The sequence below is a fragment of the Anastrepha obliqua genome, chromosome 3, assembly GCF_027943255.1.
Source record: "Anastrepha obliqua isolate idAnaObli1 chromosome 3, idAnaObli1_1.0, whole genome shotgun sequence".
Taxonomy (NCBI): domain Eukaryota; kingdom Metazoa; phylum Arthropoda; class Insecta; order Diptera; family Tephritidae; genus Anastrepha; species Anastrepha obliqua.
The window spans coordinates 9,485,833-9,511,191 of record NC_072894.1 but is presented as its reverse complement, the minus strand read 5'-3'; the positions used below and the strand labels follow the sequence as shown (position 1 = coordinate 9,511,191).

The 25,359-nt window shown below is 37.0% G+C and overlaps 2 protein-coding genes across 8 annotated transcripts in view; both read left to right on the top strand.

Moving 5' to 3' along the window:
- Window positions 1-25,359, top strand: part of LOC129240747 (uncharacterized) — a 300,489-nt gene that overhangs the window by 208,720 nt on the left and 66,410 nt on the right. For all 7 annotated transcript variants that reach the window (XM_054876720.1, XM_054876723.1, XM_054876719.1 and 4 more), the window contains one exon: window positions 4,392-5,757. In XM_054876720.1, the coding sequence (XP_054732695.1) occupies window positions 4,392-5,757 (1,366 nt within the window). The remainder of the gene's footprint in view (window positions 1-4,391; window positions 5,758-25,359) is intronic.
- On the top strand, window positions 373-1,857 carry LOC129240748 (uncharacterized). The gene has a single exon (XM_054876726.1). It carries the CDS (start codon window positions 621-623, stop codon window positions 1,599-1,601), a length of 981 nt encoding a protein of 326 aa, XP_054732701.1. The 5' UTR covers window positions 373-620; the 3' UTR covers window positions 1,602-1,857.

The window sequence follows — 25,359 nt, the reverse complement described above, 5'->3', positions numbered from 1 at the left end:
TAAAAAGTTACAATTATACTCAGCATTTATTGTTTTACTAGTTTGCAAGTAATCCACGAAAAAAAATTCCTTTCGCAACCTAAAAAACTGATCACCGGTTTCTGGGCACGAACTCGTTTCGGAACCGAAGAACCAGACTCATACCACTCTTTAGTCTCTTGTTTTGATTTGGGATGAAGGATGAAAAAGAAATGACTGCATAACTGCCAAGTCTGTGTGCACTTAAGTTTTGTGGAAAACTTTTCAATGCAACCCTGTTATCAAGCAAAAAACAAAAACAAAAAAAAAAGATGTGTAATAGAATAAAAAATTTTCGCTCACCTGAAATTGAATGTCAGGTTTAAGGCAATATATATTTTTTTTTATTTTTATTCGGCTTCGCAACAATTGTCGAAAACATAAAAATTGAGTTTTTCCCCTCCGTCATTTCAATAGAAAAGGCGAAATTTCACTAACGAACAACATCAAGAAATCAAACGTCTATTCTTCACTCTATAAGCAGTTCGACAGAATCGCTCGGTCAACTACATACATAGATTCTCGTACATAGTGCATACGTCAATTCGTCAATAACACATCAAATTGAAATTACAAAATTCTATCAAAATTCTGCGTAGATAATGGGTTCAGAGGAAAATATCAATTACCAGTTGGCGGAAAACTTTATATTTTTTCACGATATTTTGAAGCAACCCGAAGAAGTGTTCGATTGCCGGTCACATGAATACGAATTGGCGTCCGCCTGGCTAAATAAATTGTCGACGGGTATATTTGAAACAACCGAAGAGCTGCGACAGCGCAACATTTATATGAGTCATTTGGTGGCTTGCCTTAATTATGGCAAACTCACCGGACCATTCTTATCCCCACCCAAGCAGAACCCATTCCACGATACAGCCGATTTTCAGACTAAGGTGAAGGCGCGACGTATCTGTCAACGTCCAACGCCTGGTATGTCGACGTCGGAAAAGGCCTGCGCCGCTGGAGTTAGGCCAACTCCATGTGAATGCGAGTATTTGTGTTGTGACAACGACGAAAGCCGTCGGGACCAGAAGAAGGATTGCAATGGATCATCATTCGATCGTATCTGTGGCTATATGAAGCAATATGTAAATGTGCCTGCTTGCCTCGAAGCAAGTCTACAGCCTATATTAAAAGTGCGTCAAGGCCAATATCAAACAAGGGAAACTGGCAACAATAAAACAAAAGTGCCGTCCGCGCCGTCCTATGCCAATGGTGATAGATATGAAAGAAGCGCTAGAGCTAGCGGTGTTAGCTATAGAGATTGTGGCAATGTAGTCATGAAAAGTGGAAAAAAGGAAGGTGACAATACCCGGCAAAATATGGAGTTTGCAGAACAACAGACCTATGGACGCATAAGAGCATTGCTAGATGTGATATTTTCAGAGCTAAGTGGCGAGTCTACACCTGGCACCAATGATTTTCTCGAATCTGAGCTGGCACGCTACAAGAATTTCATAATGAACTATTCGGTTATGGGGGCCAATATGTTACAGTGGAAATCTCAGCCAGCGTTGCGTTCATTTTTGCTGATGCAATTGCAAAATGATTTGGTGAAATTGTTGAATGAAAGCTCCTAGCCAGAAGGCAATATGTAGTCAGTTCGTAATTTGGACGGTCGTACGCAGCAAGCGAATGTGCCCCTGCCAACTACACATGGAGTGCGTGCATGTATTTTAGCTTTCTATTATTTTTTTGAAGTCTGAATGTCACCAGTTTAAGTTTGCGAATAACAAAGAAATGTGCGACTATTAAAATATAATCTTTTCGCACTTTATATTATGCATTTTTCTTTGCTGAATTTTTATTAAAATATCCGCAAAGAGATGACTTTAATTTTACGCTTCTCTTAACAATACTTAATCTTACCCAATTGCTCCGAAGAAGTTGAGGAGTAAGTATATTGTGCAATAACGAATGTCGGTATTCTTCCACTGCCCATATTGAGCGAAGGTATTTTCTTTGGCTTTAAATATTGATTGGCGTTCGGGGATGCCGACCATGAAGAGGAAACTCTCATGAATACTGCATACAGTCATAACTGTATGCACGGCTTGTAGCCTCGCAGCTACCCCGGCGTCCTAAACACCTCTCCACAACATATCACTCTCCCCATGGAACTGCCAAAAAGGTTAGTTCATAGGCTCTTAGTAATATTAGATTAGATTTGTGGGGGTTGGAAAAGTACTACACCTGGATAGATTACAGTAGAAGGAATAGAGGAGAGGCAGGTTAGATACAGTATGGATGGTAAGACGGACAAATTGGTTGTAGATCACACTTCCGCGGGTCTTTTGGATTCATTGATGAATCTTAAGAGATCCGGAAGAGGAAGAGTATGAACTTTATCCATGCTCAGAACATCGCACCCCAACAGCCTTAGTCTGATTCTAGAGAGCTCCGGACAGCTAGAGAAAAAAATGCTCTGCTGTCGTCAATGATTTCCATGGTAGCCAAATGCTGACCACAGGTGTTGTGCCCTGTAATTACACCTACCACTACTCTCAGATCCTTTCTGCTAAGTTTTAGAATAAAGGTCGCTAATTTCCTGTTTGGTTCTTTCACAAAGCACTTAGCTATTCTGCAGAAGCCCCACTCAGACCAAAACCTTCTATGGGTAGACCTCATGAAGTCGTCAATCTATAGTTGAACTGATGCAGAGTTGACCCCTAAGAAGGATTCAGGGCTTAGTGGTGTGCTTGCTGAGCCTTCAATATGTCAACGAAGCTTCGCACCTCTGAAATTATTTGTTATGTTTTGTATGCGCGCAGATTCACTTCCAGTTATTAATCGATTTCAGCATAAAATCTACAATACTTTCTTCGTTTAATATGTTACAGGTGTGGGGAGCATAGCGTGGGCATTGGAACAAGATGTGATCTGTGTCTTCTTCCCTCTTCATGCAGATTGGGTAGTTTGAGGAACTGTCATGGCCGAATCTGTGGAGGTTTTTTCGAAATAGGCATTTCCGAGGTATTTCCGAGCCCTGAAAGTAAATAGGTTAGGTGTAAGCTTGTTTCCCGATGGTTTCTTTCTAACCACGTCGCAAGAATGGGTATTAGCCCATGCACTCAACCTTTGGGTGATTTTTTTCACCGATCTTGCCAGTGGGCGATCAAACGATGCCTCTTCATCTTCTGCAATATTTTTACGCCTGGCCTAGCCTTATATGCACTCTCTGCATTTCTTTCGCCAAAATGCCTACGGGAACTAGCCCTGCATTAACGAAAAAAGTGTCATCCGAAATTGTACGGAAGTCGTAGATGGTCCGCAAAATTGGCATTCGTGGAGCAGATCTTCTAACGTCTCTGCGGAGTATCGCATAAACTCATGGGACGGTTGGCCATATCTCCAGGCTGGTCAGATAAGTTTGCCGTCTGCATTGAACCGTGAGGGTTGCCTGTAGTCATCCTCATTTTCTGAATTGAATGAATCGTTTGACAGCGTTTGCCAATACTGGTTTACCAGAGGTTGTTTGACTGGTTCAGAAAGTTCTTCTTCTGCAGCGGTCTACATTTTTTTGTTTTACAGTAATCTAGTTTCTAGATATCTTAAGCGCCTTCTTCGAAGTCCGGGGCAATTTCACAGAATAAGGCTGAACTTTATATGTTCTTAATCTCTTCTTCTATAATAGGAAGCGCTATGTGGAGCTATTTACTTGGGGCTAAAAAGCCACAGTTACGTCCAACTGCTATTAATATTTAACTGCTCCATTTCCTCTGTTTTTTCTCTACTTGCGAAAACAAGAAACCCATCGCGCTTGTATCCCTATCCTCAATTTTCCAAGTCTAGATCAAACCTAGTCCCGACGGTTCCCTCACGCACATGTCTGCTTACCCGTTTCTCTGAGCACCAACATGTCCCGGAACACAGCAAAGATTACACTGTGCTGCCGAAGAGATTGTAGAGGCCATGGGCATTCTTGGCCAACATTTGGACTACGAATTACCGATCAAATGCAACTGTTGTTTGCACGGAAGTAGGTCACTTGCATAGATGTCGTCTTTAATTCTGTAAGTTTTCCTCAATGAGATTTGGTACGAAAAGACGTCAGATCCTGTTCCAGTGTCCACCTGCAAAATCCCCTCATTGCTTAGACTGTCGTTAAAGTCAATTTTCGTGTTCTGACAATCACAGATGTAACGGAATATCCATCAACCGCAGCCTTTCATTTCAAATCTGTATAGTAAATTCGAATGTCAATAAGTTGAGTATCCAGAAGTAACTCTAGTGCTGGGGTTTTGCGATAAGTTTAACTTTCAAATGAATTACAAAGTATGAAGATGACCATATAATTCTAATGCATACATTTGATTAACGCTGAATTTATTTTGTATGTAATCACTTCTGTTTTTTTTTCATATTTGCAGGACGCTCCAATAAAACCGAACGTCAGGACGTCACCGATGTCATGATGCAAAACCAGCAGCAGCAGCAGCAAATTCAAAGTAAAATTCAGGTCCAAAATCATTCCAACATAATTTCACCACAACGTTCATCATCTGTCACATCGTCGTCGGCAACATCGAAGCGTATCTCGTCCAGCATTTCTGTGCAATTGCCAGCTGCCGGCTTGGGCTCACGTCCGCCCAGCATTATTTCAACAAGCGCTAGTCTCGACGAGGGCGGCTTCAATGAGCCATCACCAGAGATTAAAGCCAAACTGAAGCCCGCATATGACTTTGGAACGATCAATGGAAGAGATGCGAGTGGCGTTGGCGCCGAGGTGGATGAGTGTGACCGTAGCAGCAGCAGCAGCAATATTTGTCAGCCAATAACGGATGAGTCTGAAAAGCCTAGTTTAAATTATGTGGATGTGGGATATCGTCTCAATCCGGATGGCAGTGAGTCGCACGAAGTTTTCGGTGAATGTGAACTTTACGACACAGCCACCAAAGTAACACAAATGCATAAGAAATTCCATGCCAATGGATTCGCGCAAGAGACCAACACTGTGTATGCGACTATAAAAACGGATATAACCACAGCTGTTGAACTCTATTATCCGGGCGGTAAGCTGGTTAAAGAACGAGATCGAGATCGAGAACGCGAACGTGTTGTTGGTGGTTTATTGCAGTCACCAACGAAATCTATTGGCATTGGTTGTGGTGGTGCAGCGGTAAAAACATCAGCGATCTCTTTACCGCCCGTCGGTGTGGTGTCGCCCATACGGAGACGCAGCTCCGATGTGAGTGTCAAGTCAACACCTCCAATGTCGCCCACTTCGATTGGCAGTGGTAGTGGCAGCTGCAGCGTCACCACACATTCGAATTCGACCAGCAACACGCGTCCCATTTCTTCAATTGCACCAGCAGTGGGCAGCAAGGGGGTAGCACCCATTGCTTCACTCGATACACAGGTTGAAGAGTTCGATAGCTCTGAATTGCCAGCATTGCCAGAGCGTCCACCACCGCTAACTACTGGGACACACGCAACTACAACAACAGCAACTGAAAGTAGTGGGCTGTGCAGCAATGCTTTAGATATGCAGGACCTAGAGTATGCGGACAGCAGCGCTGGGGAAGATGAGGATGACTTGATGCGCGCAATTGAGGAGGACGACGATGTGCATCACGTTGTGGATATGAGCGAAGCCCCACTGGCCATTATAGCAGAGGATAAGAAGGAAAAATCGATGGTAGCAGCAGCAGTGGTGGCAGACGTGGCAATGCCGCGCGATGACAGTTTACCGGATGCCATGACTGCTGATGAGGCAGAACGACTGTTGAGCTCAAGGTGAGTAAATTGAAATTCATAGTTAGAATTGTATGTCCTGCTAAAAGTTTTACGTAGATCAAATTAAATAACGTAGAAACTAATTAGACTTCACATTAAATTGTGGAATAGAATATTTTAGTTTATGCTTTACGATGAAAAATGTATTAGTAGGTAGTATACATATATTATTTATTGTTTTTGTTAAGAAATAGAGAGAGCTGTAAGCCACAAAGCCTCTATCTCAGACATCGTTCAAATGTAGGTCCCAGCTTCGCACGATGGCATGGATCTGACAGGTCCTACTTTCTATGATACTACTGCATGAATCCAGCTTAACTTTGGTAATGATCTGCGTTATGTTGACTTTGAGACCATTGGTCGACTGCGAATTCTGAAAACCTCAGAAGAAAAAGTTTAGCGGAGTCAAATCGCACGATCGAGGTGTCACGGGAGGTAATCCCGTGAAATATATACTCCTGCAAATAGTTAATGCAAAGTTTTTAATATGAAGTGTCGTCATTTGCATGTGATGCTCAGTTGTGTAACTTTTTATGGTGACATACATAGTCAGTCAGAAAAGTTTTGGCACACTGTTTTGTTTTGTTTTTATGAACATTTTTTTATTAATTTTGTACGAAAATATAGGTTTTGTAATAAAATAAAATTTGATAAAAAGGTTTAAAAATAATATGAAACTTCATCGGAATTTCGATTACTCACAATTTAAAAAATTGTTTGGTGTGAAATGTTATAGTTCGCAATTACTAAATCTTTGTATAAATTGGGGGTTGAATCCGACCTTGTCAGGTTTACCTATAGAATGCTTAACGGCCGAATGGTCGTGGTAGAGTGGGGTGGCGTCTCTTTTCGTCGACAGGTGCATAGGGGCACTTCGCTAGTCGGTGTTTTCTTACCATTCTTACCAGCAGGTGAGAAGGGGCGGCAGGGTGATTGCTTACTCATAGGACGTGGCTCTTATTGTTAGGGAAAGTTTGTGATACCCTGCCGGATTATCTGAACGTAGTTGTGAGGTGGGCAGTGTATTGCGGTCTATCGGTGAGAGGGTTCAAGACGAAGCTTGTTCTATTCACGAGAAAATACAAAATACCTATATCTCGATTCCTCTCATTAGGAGGTGCGCCGCTGGTGCTTTCTGACAAGGTGAAGTACCTGGATCTAAAGCTTGACACTAAGCTAACGTCGAAACCCAACATTGAGGAGAGGATAAGGAAACCAAAAATATACTTCTATGGATGCTATGGAAAAATATAGGGTCTTGGTTCTATGAAACCATTATAAAGCCAATTCTTTTGTACGAAGTTGTTGTCTGGTGGAACTCACTGGAAAAGATGACATCGGTGAAGAAGCTGGAGAGAATCCAAAGGTCTGCCCTCATTGGAGACAGTGGGGCGCTTCGAGCTACTCTTACTCTAGCGCTAAATGTGTTACCTGTAGACATTGCAGGCAAAGTTGCGGCTACACGTGCCGCAATCAGACAGAGAGACCCAGGCCACAAGCTTGATCTCAATCACGGACACTCAAGTATCCTTAGGAACTTTGGATTCATCCCTTTGGCGACTGATCATTGAGCACCCCTGCTTAGTCCGAACAGAACGTTCTCCACTTACATTCCTTCAAGGGGAGAATGGGCGGAGTGCAGTATTTAGAGGCAGGGTCTGGTGAACCTGTTCACGAATGGCTCAAAATACAGGGTGGCTGATGAATTTTGCTACATTAAGAAACTCAAATAACTTTTTTTTTAGTGTATGGAATTCATTTATTTTTTTCAAGTTGAAGGTCATTAAATTTTATTAAATATAGCTTAACTATAATAGTTTTAAAAACACACCCTTGGATTGCTTTGTATAGCTGCAGCTACAGCAGCGATCGTTTCCTCCGTCCGAACTGGTGGGTTTCGATGATAAGGCCTTCTTGCGACTGTTCCTTGCTCAGCAAAATTATTCACCAGTCTCATTATGGTCCATCTGCTCGGGGGATCGCCGCCAAACATCCGCCTGTACTCTCTCTGTACCAAAACTACGGACTCCAGTGCGTGATAGCGGCGGACTATCCAAATTCTTGTTTGCGTGTCCCAGTTATCCATTTTAATAAAATTTAAAGATCAATCTGCAAATTAAAACAAAAATGGAACAGATAACTTAAAAGGAAAAAAAGTTATTAAATTTTTTTTTGGTAGCGGCTTTCATCAGCCACCCTGTATGACGGAGGGCTTGGCGAAGAAGTATTCTGCAAGAAGTTCTACATCAGATTCAAGTTCAGGTAACCAGATAACCGCAGTGTATTCAAAGCAGAAGTAGCGGTAATTAAAGAAGCCGCTGATTGGCTACTCACTTGTGTAACAACTGTGACGGAGGTTAATATCTACTCCGGAGGGTTAATATCAACCAGGTGGCAATCAGGGCACTGGACTTGATGATGGTGCACTCGACACTGATTAGGGAATGCCTGACTTCACTTTCGATTGGGTCCGAATTCTTCGATATAAAGCTCATTTGGGTACCTGGCCATAATGACATCGCAGGAAACTGCGAGGCAGATGAGCTGGCTAGATAAGGGGCCTGGGAGATGGAAACCCCGAGAAACGAGAGGATTGGCATTACGTTGACTACCTGCGGTCTGCTCCTGTAGAGGTGGGCTTCGTGTCACCTCAGCGAGTGCTGGGCAAGTATACACACTTGGAAGGTCGCGAAATTGTTCTGGCCACGAGTGGATCGGAGGCGCTTGAGAAATCTCCTGCGGTTAACAAAATCTTAGCTCACGAATTTCGGGGATGCACTTGGAGGCCCTTGGGCGCGTGGTATACATGCTGTGAGACTCGGTAATATTTCGAGTGTTTTTTGCGCCAGTTGAATTTTCACACTTTCTCCTTAACTGCCCTGCTTTCGCTTGATTTAGCTACTATTTGCACCCTCTACATAATTCATATTGAGCGAAAATGATTAAATGTGTGTAGCTAATAGGTAGAAAAAGTTCAGAGAACCGAAATCTTCTAAGAAAAAGGTTCGAAATCCACTCACTACGCTTCACCGCTTTGAATAAACACTCAATGCTTGAGTATCGCTGATGCTTGATAAAATATAAGCTCTTTATACCACAGCTTCTGCGAACATAAATTGAATAAAAAAGCAGCCACCTTAGCTCTCAATACAAGCATGTGCATGTGGCCGTTGGTTCAGTGTGCAGAAATTAAAGTGTATACAGGTATGAGTGTGAGTATGTATGTACACAGGATCTTATAGATAAATACACATTCTCATTACCGAGCTAATAATCTTAACACTGCATTTAAATTATGCTATTTGAATAATTTACGGTGCGGTTTTTTTCATGAAGGTGCATCAGAAGTGTTACGTACTCGGAAGCACTCAAGTATGTGTTCTTGAGCTGTAAAGTTCATTGAAAGAAGCATACTTAAGGGCGTCTCAACATTTGCACACTTTACTGCAGCACATTTGTCTGCTGTCGTCGCAAGTTTTGGATGAATGAATTTATATTACTATAAGCAGTTCGACGTAAATGAGATGAGTCAACGTAAGAAGTCGGTAGTATTTGGAAATGGAACTATTAGGTCGGGGAATAAGTTCGTAGCGTTTTACCGAAGATTTATATTTAAACAGCAAAGACTACTGATATTAATAAGTTAATCAATTATATATTCGCCGTTGCTGCCTACAACCTCTTCCCACCTCTCGTCCAATTTGTTGATGTCGTTCCGCCAAAAGTCGCCTGGTCTGGTGTCAAAGACGTTGTTGAGCCAGTTTTTAAGGACTTCTTTGTTATCGAACGTTACGCGCTTCGTATGGTTTGACATGGAGTGGAAAATATGGTAACCGGTCGGTGTAAGGTCCGAAAAAGACGACGGAGTGCGGCTTTGACGACTTGTGCAACATGGGGCCTGACGTTGAGCATGTCAATCACGTCTTTTCAGTCGAATAGCCTCATTCACGCGTTGTAGCTGGGCAATGTAGAGCTCCTTTTTGACCGTGGCATTCTTTTCAAACATTTTCCAATGCGTCATGCCTTCCTAGTCCCACCAAACACATGTCACGATCTTTGGATGAAGATCTGGCTTGATTCTCGGCTTTAGCGTACCTCCTGCAGGCACCCACTCCTTTCTTTGCTTCGTATTGATGTACAGGCACCATTTCTCAACTCGCGTGACGATTCGGTACAAAAAGCGCTGTTTATGATCGTTGGCGGGCGAGATGCTGAGAATCAATTTGAAGACGATTTTCTTTGTTTTTTTTAATTGAGCTGTGAGGCACCTTGGCTCCCAATTTTTCGGTAAATACCATTGAATGGATGTTATTTAGAATCGTTTTATAATCGCAGTTCGTAAAAATGCCCTTCCCCGCTTGTTTTGGCGATCGTTTTCCTTCAAAAGTGATTTGATACGTTCTTCATCGAATTCGGAAGGCCTTCCACTGCGCTGCGGGACATGTCATCGACGTCAAAGTTTCCATTTTGGAAACCTTCTCCATACACGAAAAGCAAATAAGAGCGAGTGTCGAAAATGTTGACTTTTTCCTCCTGGCCAATCCATTTCTGAGCCTCAAAACTATTAAAAAATTCAAAAACTCAAAAATACAATTATTTTGTTTCATGAAAGTTGTTGTTGTAGTAGCATAATTATTCCTCATGGTGATTGCTGCTGGAGTGACAATACTTAGGCAGACATAAATCCATGGCGAAAAGTTTTAAAGGTGAGCTTCTTTAACTAACCGTTATTCGGCTCTGCACAAATTTGGCAGACTCAGCTGTTGGGCTTGACCCTACATGAGGTGTGTTTACAAAACAGCTGAGATTGTGTTGGTGATATACGGAAAAAATCAACCATAAGACACTTCGTTGCCGTCTGCACGAGTGTGTGAATTTGGCTGCTGCATCTCCCAAGCGACGTGGCAGCCAAAGTTCTCTCCACAATTTTCTTTTTCAGCATAGCTAAATAGCAAACCTGGTAAGGTACGATGCACTAGACAGGGTTAGTTTACTGGGGCGGCAGCCCTTGGTCGGGAAAAATGCAGGTCATTCCCGGCTCCCATGGGAAGGAGGACAAAACAAATCGACAACTACTGGAGCCGACTGTGTTTAGAGAGACTATTAACGACATTCATCGGGAGACACTTACTGCGTTTTAAGCGGAGTCCAACCACCACCCATAGCATATGAAGAGCTCCAGCTATCAGGAGACACCCATGTAACTTTGGCACAACTATGTTTTGGATATTGCAGCATTTCAAACTCCTACTTATCGAGAATCGACCGCGACTCACTGAACATATTTCCAGCATGTGAAGGCATCCCGCACGACACTAACCACCTTTTCACATGCCCCATCAAACCCTTCAACTAGCATCACACCTCTCCCTCTCTCTGGACCCAACCTATCGAAACAGCAAGTTTCCTGGGCCTACCATTAGATAAGCTAGACGAAAACGGCCGGTGATCTACATTACACTGACTGGGTTAACAACCAAAATAACAGCAAATCTGGTAGTGTATCAGCTTTCATATAAATCCGAGTCGTTTCGGTAACGTAGAAATGACTGTCGTGAAAAAGTCATGCCCCATTCAACGGCTTCTTCACCTCAACTTAATTTGTTTTGTTGTTATAGCAAATCTAATTTATCCACTTAAATTTCATGTAACCCTAAATGCAACGAACGTTCAAATTTTTATTACATTTCTCACACACTTAGATGTCTTTTTAACAGTTATGCGGTCATTTACATCAACCACAGTCGTAGCTGCAGCATCACCTACGCTTCGTAGTGTCTCAGATAGAAGGAACTGCAAACACGCACACAGGCACATATGTCCACAATACATTGGCAGTCGCACCTGATTCATTCAACGGTTGATGCTATATTTATTTATTTTTTTCTTTTGTGTTTTTTCTTGTTTTGCTAGACATATTCAATGAAAGTCCGCGTATTTTATTTTGTCAATGGCAAAATAAGTATGTTAATATGTGTCGCCATTATAACTACGTAGTCTGCATATGCTTATGTATGTACGAGTATATGTGCGCATACACCCTCACTGCTTTGTGCAGCATGAAAAGGTTGCTTTGTAGGTACATTGCGCCTTTTCAATTGCTTTATTCTCTGGGTTCCTTGACACTTTATGAATGGCTCGTGCCAACCTACATACATACATACATTCATATGTGCATATGCTGCTATTTATATATGTTTGTACATACATAAGTACACATAAACGTAGGTGTAAGTAGACATTGTTGAGCTGTCTGACCGACTGACTGACTGACTGAGTAACCGAGGCAATCTCATCAAAATACACATCAATATATATAAACACTTAATGTAGGTGCGTGTATGTGTGTGTTAGAGATACCAATAGAGCAGGAAATTTTGAACCCAACATTTCTTCAAAAATTTCGGGATTTTTTTAAGTATTTTCGAAATCCCGAAATTCATGCCGGAATTCACAGACTTAAGTAATCACTTGCTTTAAATCACTTACGGTTAAAGTCACATTAAAAAAAGTTATTATTACTAATGCCTTTAAAATGTGTATGCAACACACAGCGTTGTTGTTGTTGCTGTGGCATCATAAATATTCCCCGTGCATGCATGCGGAATGCTGTTGGAGTGGCAGTTCTTGGTCAGATATAAATTCGCGTCATTCTGGCAATGTTCGGCGCTGTTGGTAATTCCCTCAAACGCAAAACTTCTAAACCATGGATTTGTCTTTAGTGAAAACATAGTCCAAGGTCGCGCAAAAGTAACCTTGCGATGTTTTTTGGCTGTAATTAAAAAAAAAAATGAAAAACTTTGATTCTTCTTGTGGATTATTTTTATTTGGTCTTTTAATTTTGTTTACATCAAGTCGAGAAGATGATGTCATGTAAATGGCCGCCGCCACAGTTGATTGCAATTTGAGCCCTTTTTATGGCATTTTCCATCACTTTGGCCAAAACTTCCGACGATAGGTCCTCACATTCTTCACGGATATTGTCTTTAAGAGCTGCAAGAGTCTGAGGCTTGCGGACATAAACCCGCAACTTCAAAAAGCCCCACAAAAAGAAGTCTGGAGCGGTCAAATCAGGCGATTTTGCTGGCCAGTGCAAATCGCCAAAACGGGAGATTAAGCGCCCGGGAAATGCATCCTTCAGCATATCGGTTGTGGCACGAGCAGTGTGTGTCGTTGCACCGTCCTGTTGGAACCACATGTTTTCCAATCCCAATTCATCAAGTTGCGGCAAAAAGAACTCGTTGATCATTGCTCTGTAGCGCTCACCATTCACAGTAACCGTTTGGCTCGCGACGTCTTCGAAGAAAAAAACTTCCGATGACTCCTCCAGCGAAAACAGCACACCATACAGTGACTTTGAGCGGGTGTAATGACTCTTCGAGGGTTACACGCGGATTTTCAGTGCCCCAGAAGCGTAAATTTTGCTTATTTACGTACCCGCTAAGATGGAAATGGGCCTCATCACTCATGATTATTTTTGATGAAAAATCATCTTCCTCTTAGTAGTGATTAAGGATGGCTTGAGCGTATGTTAAACGCGATTGGCAGTCAGCAGCTAACATCTGATGCACCGTCTGGACTTTGTACGGAAACATCTTCAAATATTGTACCAAAATTCGCTGTAAAGACTGTCGACTGATACCTATTTGCGTGGCACGTCGTCTGGTCGATGTCGACGGCGCTTCCATGCCATACTCGGCTACAGGAGCAATATTCTCTGCAGAACGACTACTCCGGGGTCTGCCACGCCTGGCAGCATCTCGTGTTGTGCCAGTCTCTTCGAGGCGAGCGGCTAAACGTCGCAGTGTTTCACCAGTAGGCTTTGGACGGCGAGGAAATCTGCGACGAAATTCACGTTGTGCCAAAGTCACCGATTATTGGTCAAATAAATAGTCAGCAATATTCCGCGTTCTGGAGCAGTGTAGCGTAACATTGTTTATTAACGTGTATTTCGCATGTGTTTACTACACAAATGTCAAAACAGAACTGACATTAGGGGCCAATCGCAAAATTTATAGCATTTTCTGATAGGAGAATTACTTTAGCGCCACCTGTTATTACATATAAAACCTGCTGGTAAAAAACATATTACGGCCTCAACGTAAGCCGGTGAATTGTCAAAAGCTAGTATTAAGGGGGGAGCCTGCTTTAGAGGCTTCAAAGATTCGATTTTTTGTTTTTGCGTAAATGTCTTCCCAAACTATCCAAAAATGTGTCCTCAAAATTTCAGAAGCAAATTCAAAATATTTTCGGAGTTACAGAAGAAATTGTAAGCAAGCGTCGAGCAGGTATACGAGCGGCCGGTATATGCACAAAAACTTTGACGCGCGATTCCTCGGTTTTTTATTTTTACGATTTTTCCTAACTGGCGGGAAAGGTAGGGAAAAAGTTCAACGTCCTATCGAAACGGGATTATATTGATTGTATTTGGAATTAAATTCTCTTCTAGTTGAACCTAAAAAACCTTAAGGAAGTTATGATTAACCCACTTTTTAAGCAATCTAAAGTGCATTTGTTTTTCCAAAAAAGTGTTTTTTTTTAATTAGCGAAAAATTGTTGAATTTCTCACTTTTTGTTTAATTGTCTTGGTTTAACTACAAGCTATACTATAATAAAATAAAAGTTTTTTTTGTGTTGAAATGAAAATTGCGACCTGCATCTTTCCCACCGCACGACACACGCACACTCGAGGCGCCTCGGCAAAATGCTTGTACCAGGCATAATATGACATATATTTTAATGAAAAAATTTGAGATGACTGTTGAAATATATAACAATAAAACCTGAAAGTTTCGTTTCAATCGAATATTTCTTTCCTTCCCAAAAAAATCCAGGAAAAAATTAATTTTGTGAACCCTCTAAAGCAGGCTCTTCTTTTCTTGACAATTTATCTTCTGTATCGTTTACTTTGGTGACGATAGATAGTTACGAAGATAGTTTCTTTTTCGTAATAATAGTCAAAGATGGCATTTTACAAAAATCATGCCTCATCCTATACACAACTGCTTGACGCTGCTTAATTCTTTCAAAAGTTTTCGAGACTAAAATTTTATATCAGGTTGGGTTAGGTGAAGTGGCTGTCTTTCGACGCAGCTAGGCCAGTTAGAAGCCCCTCGTGCTATCACCAGAACTATCCTATCCTTGCCCTACTTGGTCCTCTCTAAACCATTGCGTGGCCTCTAAAAAGCTGGGTGTATTAGCTAGTTGGAGATTCGCAACATTCGTAATGTTGTCCAGAAAAGTGAGACCAAGCAATCTCAATCGTCTTCTACACAAAGCCGCAGAGCACCCGCGTAGAAGGTGTTCGACTTCCGCTCACATATTCTCACAGCTTCTTCAATAGTCATTGGATGGTGTCCCTAATCTACTGACATATCTTCCTATTAGATAGTGCCCAGATAGGATATTTACTACGATCCTTAGATACTTCCTACTTAACTTAAGTAGACTCTTAGTGCGACCCATGTTCCATTCGGGTGTAGTTCGTCGGTGTGTCTACTGATAGCGCAGGTGTTTAATTGTTTCCAGTTGGAATTTGCAGCTGTGGTGGTGTATCTGTATATTAAAAGTTCACATGTTTGCAAGGGCATGGCAGGGGAATCAGCCTAATCTAGCTAACTCATCTGTCTTACAGGCACCTTTAATGTTACTATGTCCTGGCACCCAGAGTAGATTAATAGAAAAAGGAAAGCAAGTATCTTAAATATTTTTTTACTCTCTACATTGTCTTAGGCGTGTTTACTTGATAGGAGCGATTGCAGAGCTGCCTGACTATCGGAATAAATTAAGATTTCTCTAACTGTGATTATGCTTTTATTTAGCTCTATAAGCCTACAGTTTCCGAATATACACCACCTCCTACTTGATCAGTGAAGTGTGAGCCTTCAGTAAATATACTGACCCCGTTTTCATTGTTTACTACACCATTTTCCCAGGCCTCTCTGGATGGAAAATGGATTCCATAAGGTCTAAAATCTTACTTTAAGTAATTTACTAAAATTTTATTTACTTAAATTTAAGTGTAAAGCTACAGCCCACTTGTGCACATAAATTCATTTCTCTAGAACATAAAGCTCCACTAAGTAAATTGAGGCCCCCGCTTCATTTGAAATGTTGTTTTTTGGGTGTTCCTTAAAAGCGTGTAAAACGGAAACGAAAACAGATTTTTTATTTTTGTTCTGAATATTTTATTTTTTGATCTATTGTTAAAAAATAAAAATTTTTGTTTGGTCATACGAGGTACGTTCAAAAAGTTGTCCGCTTTCAAAAAATGATCTTCCAAAACTAGGTATGCCGCTGGCGACACGGATTCGGGGACTCACAGGTGTCTGAAATCAAAAGGACAAACCAAAAAACACCATTTCAAATGAGACGAGGCCCTTAAACGAAGCTTCTTGGAAATTGAAAAAAAATTTATTGTAATCGGAAGATTTTAACTCTTTTAGTTCGATATTTAAAAGCTTCCGCGCTTGCGTGATTAGTGCTGCAGCTAATGCCAAGATTTACGGGATTGACGTCCCTAAAGCGTCCTTCTGTTTTAGAAATTATTTTTCTGAAAGCATAGAAGGAAACAAATAACTAATTTGAGTAGCCCATTTTTGTGTTAGAGTTAGCCAGAAATCTCGAAATACAGCGTCGTAGAAGTGGTCAACAAGTTCCCGGAACATATTCAGAAAATTTAAAATAAAAGTGTATTTCCCACAAGTGATATTCTCGTCTTCAAAGTACTTCGCATCAACTGCAACGCACTTATGCCAGTATTTGGCTCAGCTCATGGAACATTTCTGGAACTACTTTAGGTATAGCCATCAGAGCCGTCTTCGATTTTTCCAGTACTTCTTTTCGGCTGTTAAAACGCGTTTCCCGTGGTGGTTTTTGAAATCGATCAAACAGAAAAAAATCGCAGGGAGCCAAATCAGGTGGATCAGTTGAATTTGATGGCTGTTGGAAGGTATTCGTATTCTTTTTGGTAAAAAATACACCTACCTGACATTTTCTACCCGTAGTTCGTGAGACAAAAACTTCTTTACGGATTTAGTTACATGTAACCGTTCATCCTGGTTTGGTTAATATGAATGAGCAACTCATGGATGCATCACAGGGATAGAAAGAGTTCAAGGTCTTCAGCTTCAGAGTTTTCTTTACATACAGAGTTAGAGTATATACAGGGGATGTGTTGTTGTTGGAAAAGTTTATAAAATTATCAATACACAGCTTAGGTCGGTATATCCATCTGTTGTTGTCTTTGCCGTCGAAGCCATCCAATGAACAGCTCAAGAAAAAGCGCAAGTATTCTTTTGTGAATAAAAATAATTGTTTGGCCTAATTTTTTTGTTTCCCCTTTTTGTCGAAAATTGTAGTTACTTTTTGTTGTTTGAGTATACGACCTGGTTCTGCGTTACAATACTATTAAATATGTAAATGTTATATTTCGTTGTAAATAATTTGAGTTATTACGCCAGCTGTGTTAGTATGTTTTGTACTGCGCCAGATAGTCAAATGAGCTGCGCTTGATTTCTGCGTTAATTCTTTTGGAAATCTTTTACCAGCGCACCAAAGTAATGATTGGAAGCGTAAAATAGTGCATGATTCATGGCTTGTAGCATTTTACATGTGTGGTTTTGTTGCACTATAAGTCATCTGTGACACCACAAAACCTCTGGCAAAATCGACAAAGTGCTCCAAATTTTTTGATACTGCTTCGATAGGCTGTTCAAAACGTACTGTTCGCTCCTGCATTCCATAACATATTTACAAATTTGTGTACATGAAGCAGCTACATTTTTCCAGAAAGACAGTTTAAATTAAACTTTATGAGCGCACACTTGTTTGCGGTTTCTGTGGCAAATTGACTGTTCATTGGTTTGCGATTGTCAATAGTCATGTACGCACGTACACACTTGTACTTGTATGTGTTTGTATTTTAATGCAATTGCCCAGCAAAGTGTGGATGCACTGTACTGGCATTTATTTCAAAGTTATACAGACTACTGTCGTTCGCTCGACAGATCGTAGTACCCACACACTCACACTGGGAATTGCACTGGGCCATGCGGTTTTTACCAGGCGCTTACCCAAAGGCCAACTAATTTTTGTATTTATGACATTTTTTATGTATGTGTATAAATACATGTACATATATACATACATATGTATATGTGTAGATTTTCCCAGTTGTAAATCGGACAATTTAACACACTGGGCCATGCGGAATGATTTCTGTATGTGCTCGGCATCCAAACCAGTATTTAACTCTCGAGTTTTAGAAACAGTGGCAATTCTGCTGCTTCTAGGGAATTTCTTTTAGAACTCAATGAGAAACAAAAGTTCAAAACTTATTTTCGATATCTGGTTTAGGTTAAGAAATATTAAGAAAATATATCATCGTCTAACTAAATGCAGCCTATCACAAACCTTAGCACCTCAATAATTTGACCAGTCTGACAATATTTATTTTTTATTTTTTTATGCTTATTTATTTTATTACATTTTATAAAAGTATAGCTCATTGTCTAAGATAAACTGTATAAATCCAAATTTCAAACCTTATTAAAAAAACTAGAAAAATTCCACAAACTTTTCATCACAAATTCGCACTTTTAGTTAGAATTTTTAAAAGGATTTTTCAATTTTGGGATAATAAAGTGCAAGTTTGGAGTTGCGGAAAAGTCCAATTGAATTTTTATAATTTTTTTTACTGACGCTTTTCCTCTTTACAATATAAATAAAAAAACTCTCGTACATTTAAAAAAATGGAAAAAAATTGAATTGTTCGATTGTTTCAGTAAATTTTATAGGTATACCCCGTAGAATTTTTCAGATCAAGTACAATCGGGATGAAGTGAACTAATTCGTTGTATGTAACGAAAACAAAAATTAAAAGAAAAACACCAAATTAACAAAATAACAATAATATGTACAAAAATATATATATAAAAAAACAAACAAAATAAAAAAAATTATAATATTGAACAAAAATATATAAAACAAAATAAAAAATAAAAACGAAACAAAAAACATGTAAAATGCTCATCGATCGAGAATTTCACAGCATTGCTGATCGGAGGTGGCGAGTGGAAACTACTTGCGTTACGACCAGACAAATCTGGCCATCCTACAATCTGAAACAGACAAAAACCCTTATAAGTCTTTCGAAACACGAACTAAGGCATATAACATCTCTTATCACCGGCCACTGCCTTTTGGGCACTCACGCACGTCGGCTCGGGGTTCCTCAAAACGACCTGTGCAGATACTGCGAGGACGAAGATGAGGAAGTATCGAGCAGACATTTGCTGTGCAGTTGTCCCGGTCTAGCCAGAAGTCGACTCGCTCTTCTAGGCTCTCCAACAATTGACAATCTTTCAGTACTCTCGGACCTGAAAATCGAATCTCTCATCAAATTTTCGAAACGAATTAATATCTGTGATCAAAATCTACAATAAAAATCTCGGTTAGGTGGGGAAATCATTTAAAATAATGAGCTCTAGGGCAACACAACGGACCCAACTTGCGGTCTATGTGGTACTCCGATGCGGGGTCACCCTTAAACCAACCAACCAACACAAGAAAAAAATTAACCAGTGGAATTGGAAAAAAATAGTAAACCAAATTAATTATTGTAAATGGATTGAAATAAAAATAATATAAAAAAAATAATATTAAAAAACAAATAATATAAAAAAAATAATATTAAAAAACAAATAATATAAAAAAATAATATTAAAAATCAAATAATATAAAACAATAAATACAAAGAAAAAATAAATAACATCCACAAAAAAAATGTATTCTTTCAGTAAATTTTATAAGCTACAGTAAAATTTTTTAGGTCGTAAAATTTTTCAGTTACAGTACAATAGGGATAGAGTGAACTTATTCAAAAAAGTAAAAAAAAAAAACAATATTAAAAATAAATAAAATGTAAAAAAATACTAGTAAAAAAAGAAAATTAACATCACTATTAAAAAATATATAAAAATATAAAAAAGAACAATAATATATAAAAATATATTAAAAAAAAAAGAAAGAAATGAAGAAAAAAATAAAAATTAAATAAAAAAAATTAAAAAAAAAGAAATTTTAACCACTGGAATTTCTCTTTACCATTTTATAAATTTCAAGAGTAAAATAAATGCCATTGTTCTTCTTTTCGCTATCTACAAAGCGTTTTATTTGCATCCGTTCACGCCTCGCTGTGGCTCAGTCTGGTTAAATAATATTTTGTCTTTTTATTATAACATTTTTAATTAAGTCCTTAACATTTTAACTATTCACAATTGAATTGCTTCAGCAAAAGCCTTTTAAAATAGCTTAAAAAGAAAGAAACATTTTTATTAAATTTGGCTAGCCTACTCAAACATTTGCCTATAATAAAGTAGTCCTAAACACTTTCGGTTTGATTTAATTTTCTTATAATGCTTTTCTTATATTTGAGCTTAAAAATTTCCGAGATATCTCTACCTTTACTCCACCTCCACATACGCCGTATTGAGGCTCCACAACCATGACAGTACGCAAGAAAGTCGTTATTTTTATCGCCATCCAGTGCGGGAAGGACTATTTCTGCCTTTGCCAAACTCTGCATTCACTTTGCCAAACCCTTGATACCGTACGCCATAGGTGGCAAATAAACGGTACTGATGGCATACAGCTGAGCATTATAAGCAGATCCCTCAATTTTGCACATTTACATTTTCAGTTTGCTATGAGTCACCAAATAGTTGGCTCGATACGTTCACAATGTTACTAGTCCTTTTATAAAAATGTACAAGTTTTTACTGCTGGGATAAGTATATTGTCCTTTTGTGCCGCACAGGTAGAACCAATTGCTTGCTAGCTCTTGACATATGTAGGTATCAATGGATATACGTACGACTTTCGATTCACCTTTCACCGACTCATATAGGGTGCATGAAATTCGCACGTATGTATGTGTGTATATTTCACATTTTTCCAATAACGTTTGCCGTTTTATAGAAGCTGTCAGCTGACGTTGTGACATTAATATCTTGTCGACATGCAAACTGCATATTTTCCATGAATCCTGTTGGCGTATAAGCCATGCTGGGTAGTTTAACGTTTGTTGATTTGTTGTGTCAGCTATCGTAGTCTGCCTCTTGCCAATGTTCGCCGATGACTGTAGTTTCACTCGAACTCACTTTCGTACTACCACATTCGCATTCAGCCATTGAGAAGGTAATAACAGAGCCACAATCACTAAATTTGAGGCACATGATTATATTGATTTGGTCGGTCGTGTGAAAAGAAAAGGAAAGGCAAATCGTCGCGACAAGTTATAAAGGCGAGCAAAGATGTCTTTCCTCGTATGCACTAAAAGTAATGACACGCTTAGGTGCTTTCGTTAGATTTACAAAAACAAAATATATGTGAAACTGCCAAGCATGGCGTGAAGACTCCTTATATTTATATGGAAAAGTAGCGCAGCCATTTGACATACAAAATATTACGAATATTGTAAAAAAATGAAATGACTTAATTACGTGAGCACAAGTGTATATGTATGTACATCCATATATGACGTACTTATTTGCATGCATTCTAAATGCATATTTCAACGATAAGTTGAATATTTTTAAAAACTTAGTAAATGAATAAATAAATAAAAAAAAAAAATTAAATGAATGAAAAAATTAACAAATAAATACAAAGAAAAATACAAAAAATGTGGAAACATAATTTATGAGTTAAAAAATTATAATTAATAAATATAAAAAAATAATAGGTTAAAAAATGAGAAAATATTATAAAAAAATAATATAAATATTTTATAGATGAGTTAATGAGAAAATATTCATTTTAAAAACATAATTTGTGAATAAAAAAATTAAATTTAATTAATAAATAAAAAAGATAAATAAGTTGATACAACGAAATAAAATTATTCGTAAAAAATTTAATAAATATATTAAATAAACACAACATAACATAATGAGCTCTAGGGCAACACAACGGACCCAACTTGCGGTCTATGTGGCACTCCGATGCGGGGTCACTCTTAAACCAACCAACCAACCAAATAAACACAAAATAAAAAAATAATTATAAATATAAAAATAAATTATAAAAATAAAATATAAAAATAAAATATAAAAATAAAATATAAAAATAAAATATAAAAATAAAAATGAAAAATAAAAATAAGATATAAAAATAAAAAAAAATTAAAAAAAAAATTCTTAAATTCTAATTTGAAAAATAAAATACGTGAATAAAAAAAATTTAATAAATAAATTTAAAAAAAATTCAAGAATAAGTTAATAAAAAAATTCTTAAAAAAATTAATAAATAAATAAACACGAAAGCACAAAAACACAAAAAAAATACTTAAAATATAATTAATAAAAAATTAAATATGAAATATTACTAAATAAATTAAAAAATAGATCAAAACAAGATACAAAATTCTAAAAAAAGTTAATAAATAAATATACACACAGTCAACATATGAATAAAATATAATTAATAAAAAATATTAGTTTTAAAAACATAATTTGTGAATAAAAAAATTAAATTTAGTTAATAAATAAAAAAAGAAAAGTAAGTTAATAAAACGAAATAAAAATATTCTTAGAAAATTTAATAAATAAATAAACACAAAATAAAATAATAATAATTATAAATATAAAAATAAATTATAAAAATAAAATATAAAACTAAAATGTAATAAAAAAAATTAAATTTTAATTTGAAAAACAAAATATGTGAATAAAAAAAATTTAATTAATAAATAAAAAAAAAACCATGAATAAGTTTATAAAAAAATTCTTAAAATTATAAATAAATAAAGACGAAATCAAAAAAAAAAAAAAACAAATAAATAAAAAAATTAAATGTTAAATTAAGAAATTGAAAGAAATAGATAAATAAGTGAATAATAACAAAATAAAAAAATTCTTTAAAAAATATTAAAGAATAAATAAGCATAAAGTCAAATAAAAATATTGTTTATAAATATAGGAATAAAATTAAGTAATTAAATATTAAGCATTCTTTTTTTTTAATGAAAATTCCATATATTTGAACTCGGTGCCGTTCATCTTCTGAAAGTATAAAAACATTGATAGCAAAGCACACATTGCGTCGTCGCTAAAATTTAGCTTCCAAGCGCACCCAAAGCACATTGTCATATTTTCTTTGTTTATAATTTGGCTTATGCTCTTTTTATTTAGGCTTCACGAAAATGAGTTGTTTGAGTGAAATTGAAAAAAAAATAGAAAATCATTTTGTGACTCTTTGATTCCTTTCAGCGATTCAACGTAGCTCAACTTATTTAATTGTATTGATATATCTTCTTCACTCATACTCTTTCACTCGCTTTTGCACTCAATTGCAGTTTCTACCGTGATTCGCCTATAGTTGGTTTCAAAATCCGCTATGCGACTGCAGCTAGCTGGTAGGGTTAGTGGCAAATGCGCCATTTTCACTGACTCAGTAATTCATTCTTCGGCAATAAGGCAAAGTGTGCACTCGATGTTGCACAACGCGGATATCCGGATAATTACGAATACTAAATGCAATACCATTGAAGTTGTGGCTATAGTGTGTGAACTTGAACGTTTTTGCGTTGTTTTGCGTTGCAAATCGGAGTTAGTGTTAAGTATACGCCCCAGTGTGCTAAGTCGAAAGCGGATTTTTGCTATTTGCTTTGACACAACTTTTGTTGTTATTTAATGATAACTAATAAAACAATTCATGCCGATTACACTATTCAAGCATTAGGTGATGTGAAGTGAAGTGAATTGGATTTTGTTTATCGCCAACTGGCTAGTTCAATGATTTCATCAGAAGTTACGCATACGCCAAGTCATACGATGCGCAGTTCAAATTGTTAATTGCGATAAGCTGGTGGAAGGTAAAGTGAAAATTGTGAAAGTTGTAAAAACTTCAAAGTACGAAAAAAAAATTGGAAAAATTGTTTGATGCTAGCTTCATGCTACTCACATACTGATCTTATATTAGACTCATTTGACCTAGGTCACTAAGCCTGCTTGGTTTTTTATGTGCACACATCACGCGAAGTGTTTACTTAACGTTTATGACTTTTCTGTGCGTTTTGTGTTTGCTTGTGAAATGTTTGGATACGTGAAGTAGTTAAAGAAAAAGTAATTTCTAAAGTGTGTACCATATAAAATTATGTGAAACTTATAACTGTTTCGTTGTGATGAGTATACTCGACATAAACAGTTAAAGGATTAAATTATATTTAATATATATCTATTGTTCGGGAAAAGAGCATTTTTTACATTGCACTTTGCTAGACGCACTTTGGTTGAAAAATTTCTAATGCTTCGGTTGTTTGTTTTCTTCCTTTGATAAATTCCTTGCTGTCAAAACTATGGTTTTGTACCCTGTGCACTCCTATTACGCAGCAATATGTTTTGCTTGTCCCACATCCAGGCATCATTTTTATGTTTAAGAAGAATACTTCGAGCACTTTTGTGCATGGCTGCTTATTTAATAAAAAGAAAACGTCGTGCTTTGGGGCCGTATGTGAATATGCTTACATATGCAAGTTTAGTAGTGCAGAAATCCATGCTTACGGGATACGAAGAAAAATGGCGCTACATGCCCTAAACCAACTCTAAAAAGGCAGGCATAACTTTCATTATTATATTGATTTATGCAGGAGTTTAAGCTTGAATTTACGATATTATAAAATTACTTTGAATACAATTATTTGGGTTGACGTGCTCTGAGTGCTGGAAAAGGAATTAAAGACGGGGGAAATGATCGTCAGATTTAGGATTCACAAAATTATATAAAAGTCCAGCATAAAATGAACAATTTTTTTGTTACAAAAATAAAAAACGTATAAAATAAAAACACAAAAACCAAAATATACAAAAAAAAAAACAACAATAAAATATAAAAAATATTAAAAAAACTAAAAAAATATGAAAAATAAAAAAAATATAAAATTTTCTCTGTTATATGTATATATATTATATTAATATTAAAAAAAAAAACTAAAAAAAATATGAAAAAAAAATAAAAAATGTTTTTATTAAATTATTATTGTTTATTTTTACTTTTTCCTGTATTTGTTTTTGTTTTTTATGTTATTATTTTCTACGTTTTTTATTTTTTTATGTTATTATTTTCCACGTTTTTTTTTATATATAACTAAGACAATTTTTTTTTAATTTTAATTTTTGATATTTTCTAGTTCTTTCAATATTTTTTTATGTTTTATTGTTTTTGTTGTATATTTTTTTATTTATTAAATTATTGTTTATTTTTAATTTTGCTTTATTGGTTTTTTTGTGTTTATTGTTTTCCACGTTTTTATTTTTATTTAACAAGTGTGTACAAATTTTTCTTATACTTAAGTCTACAAATAAACCAAATTTATGATAATATTATGTAATCTTTCAAATTATAAAAAAAGAAGAGAAATACGAGGTATATATTTTTTCAAACTTATTTTCAATGGCTGCTTTTAGTTTTTTTTTTTACCTTTTGTAAGTATATATTTTTTTAAATTTTTTTTCTTTTTAAATGTTTAAAAAGTTGTTTTTTTTCTTGTTTATTTACATTTTTTTTTAATTTTTTAAATATATAAAAATTTTGTTTTCATTT

Bases quoted from the DNA above. Each gene is read 5' to 3' on its own strand.
- LOC129240748 (XM_054876726.1), top strand. From the start codon at position 621: ATGGGTTCAGAGGAAAATATCAATTACCAGTTGGCGGAAAACTTTATA.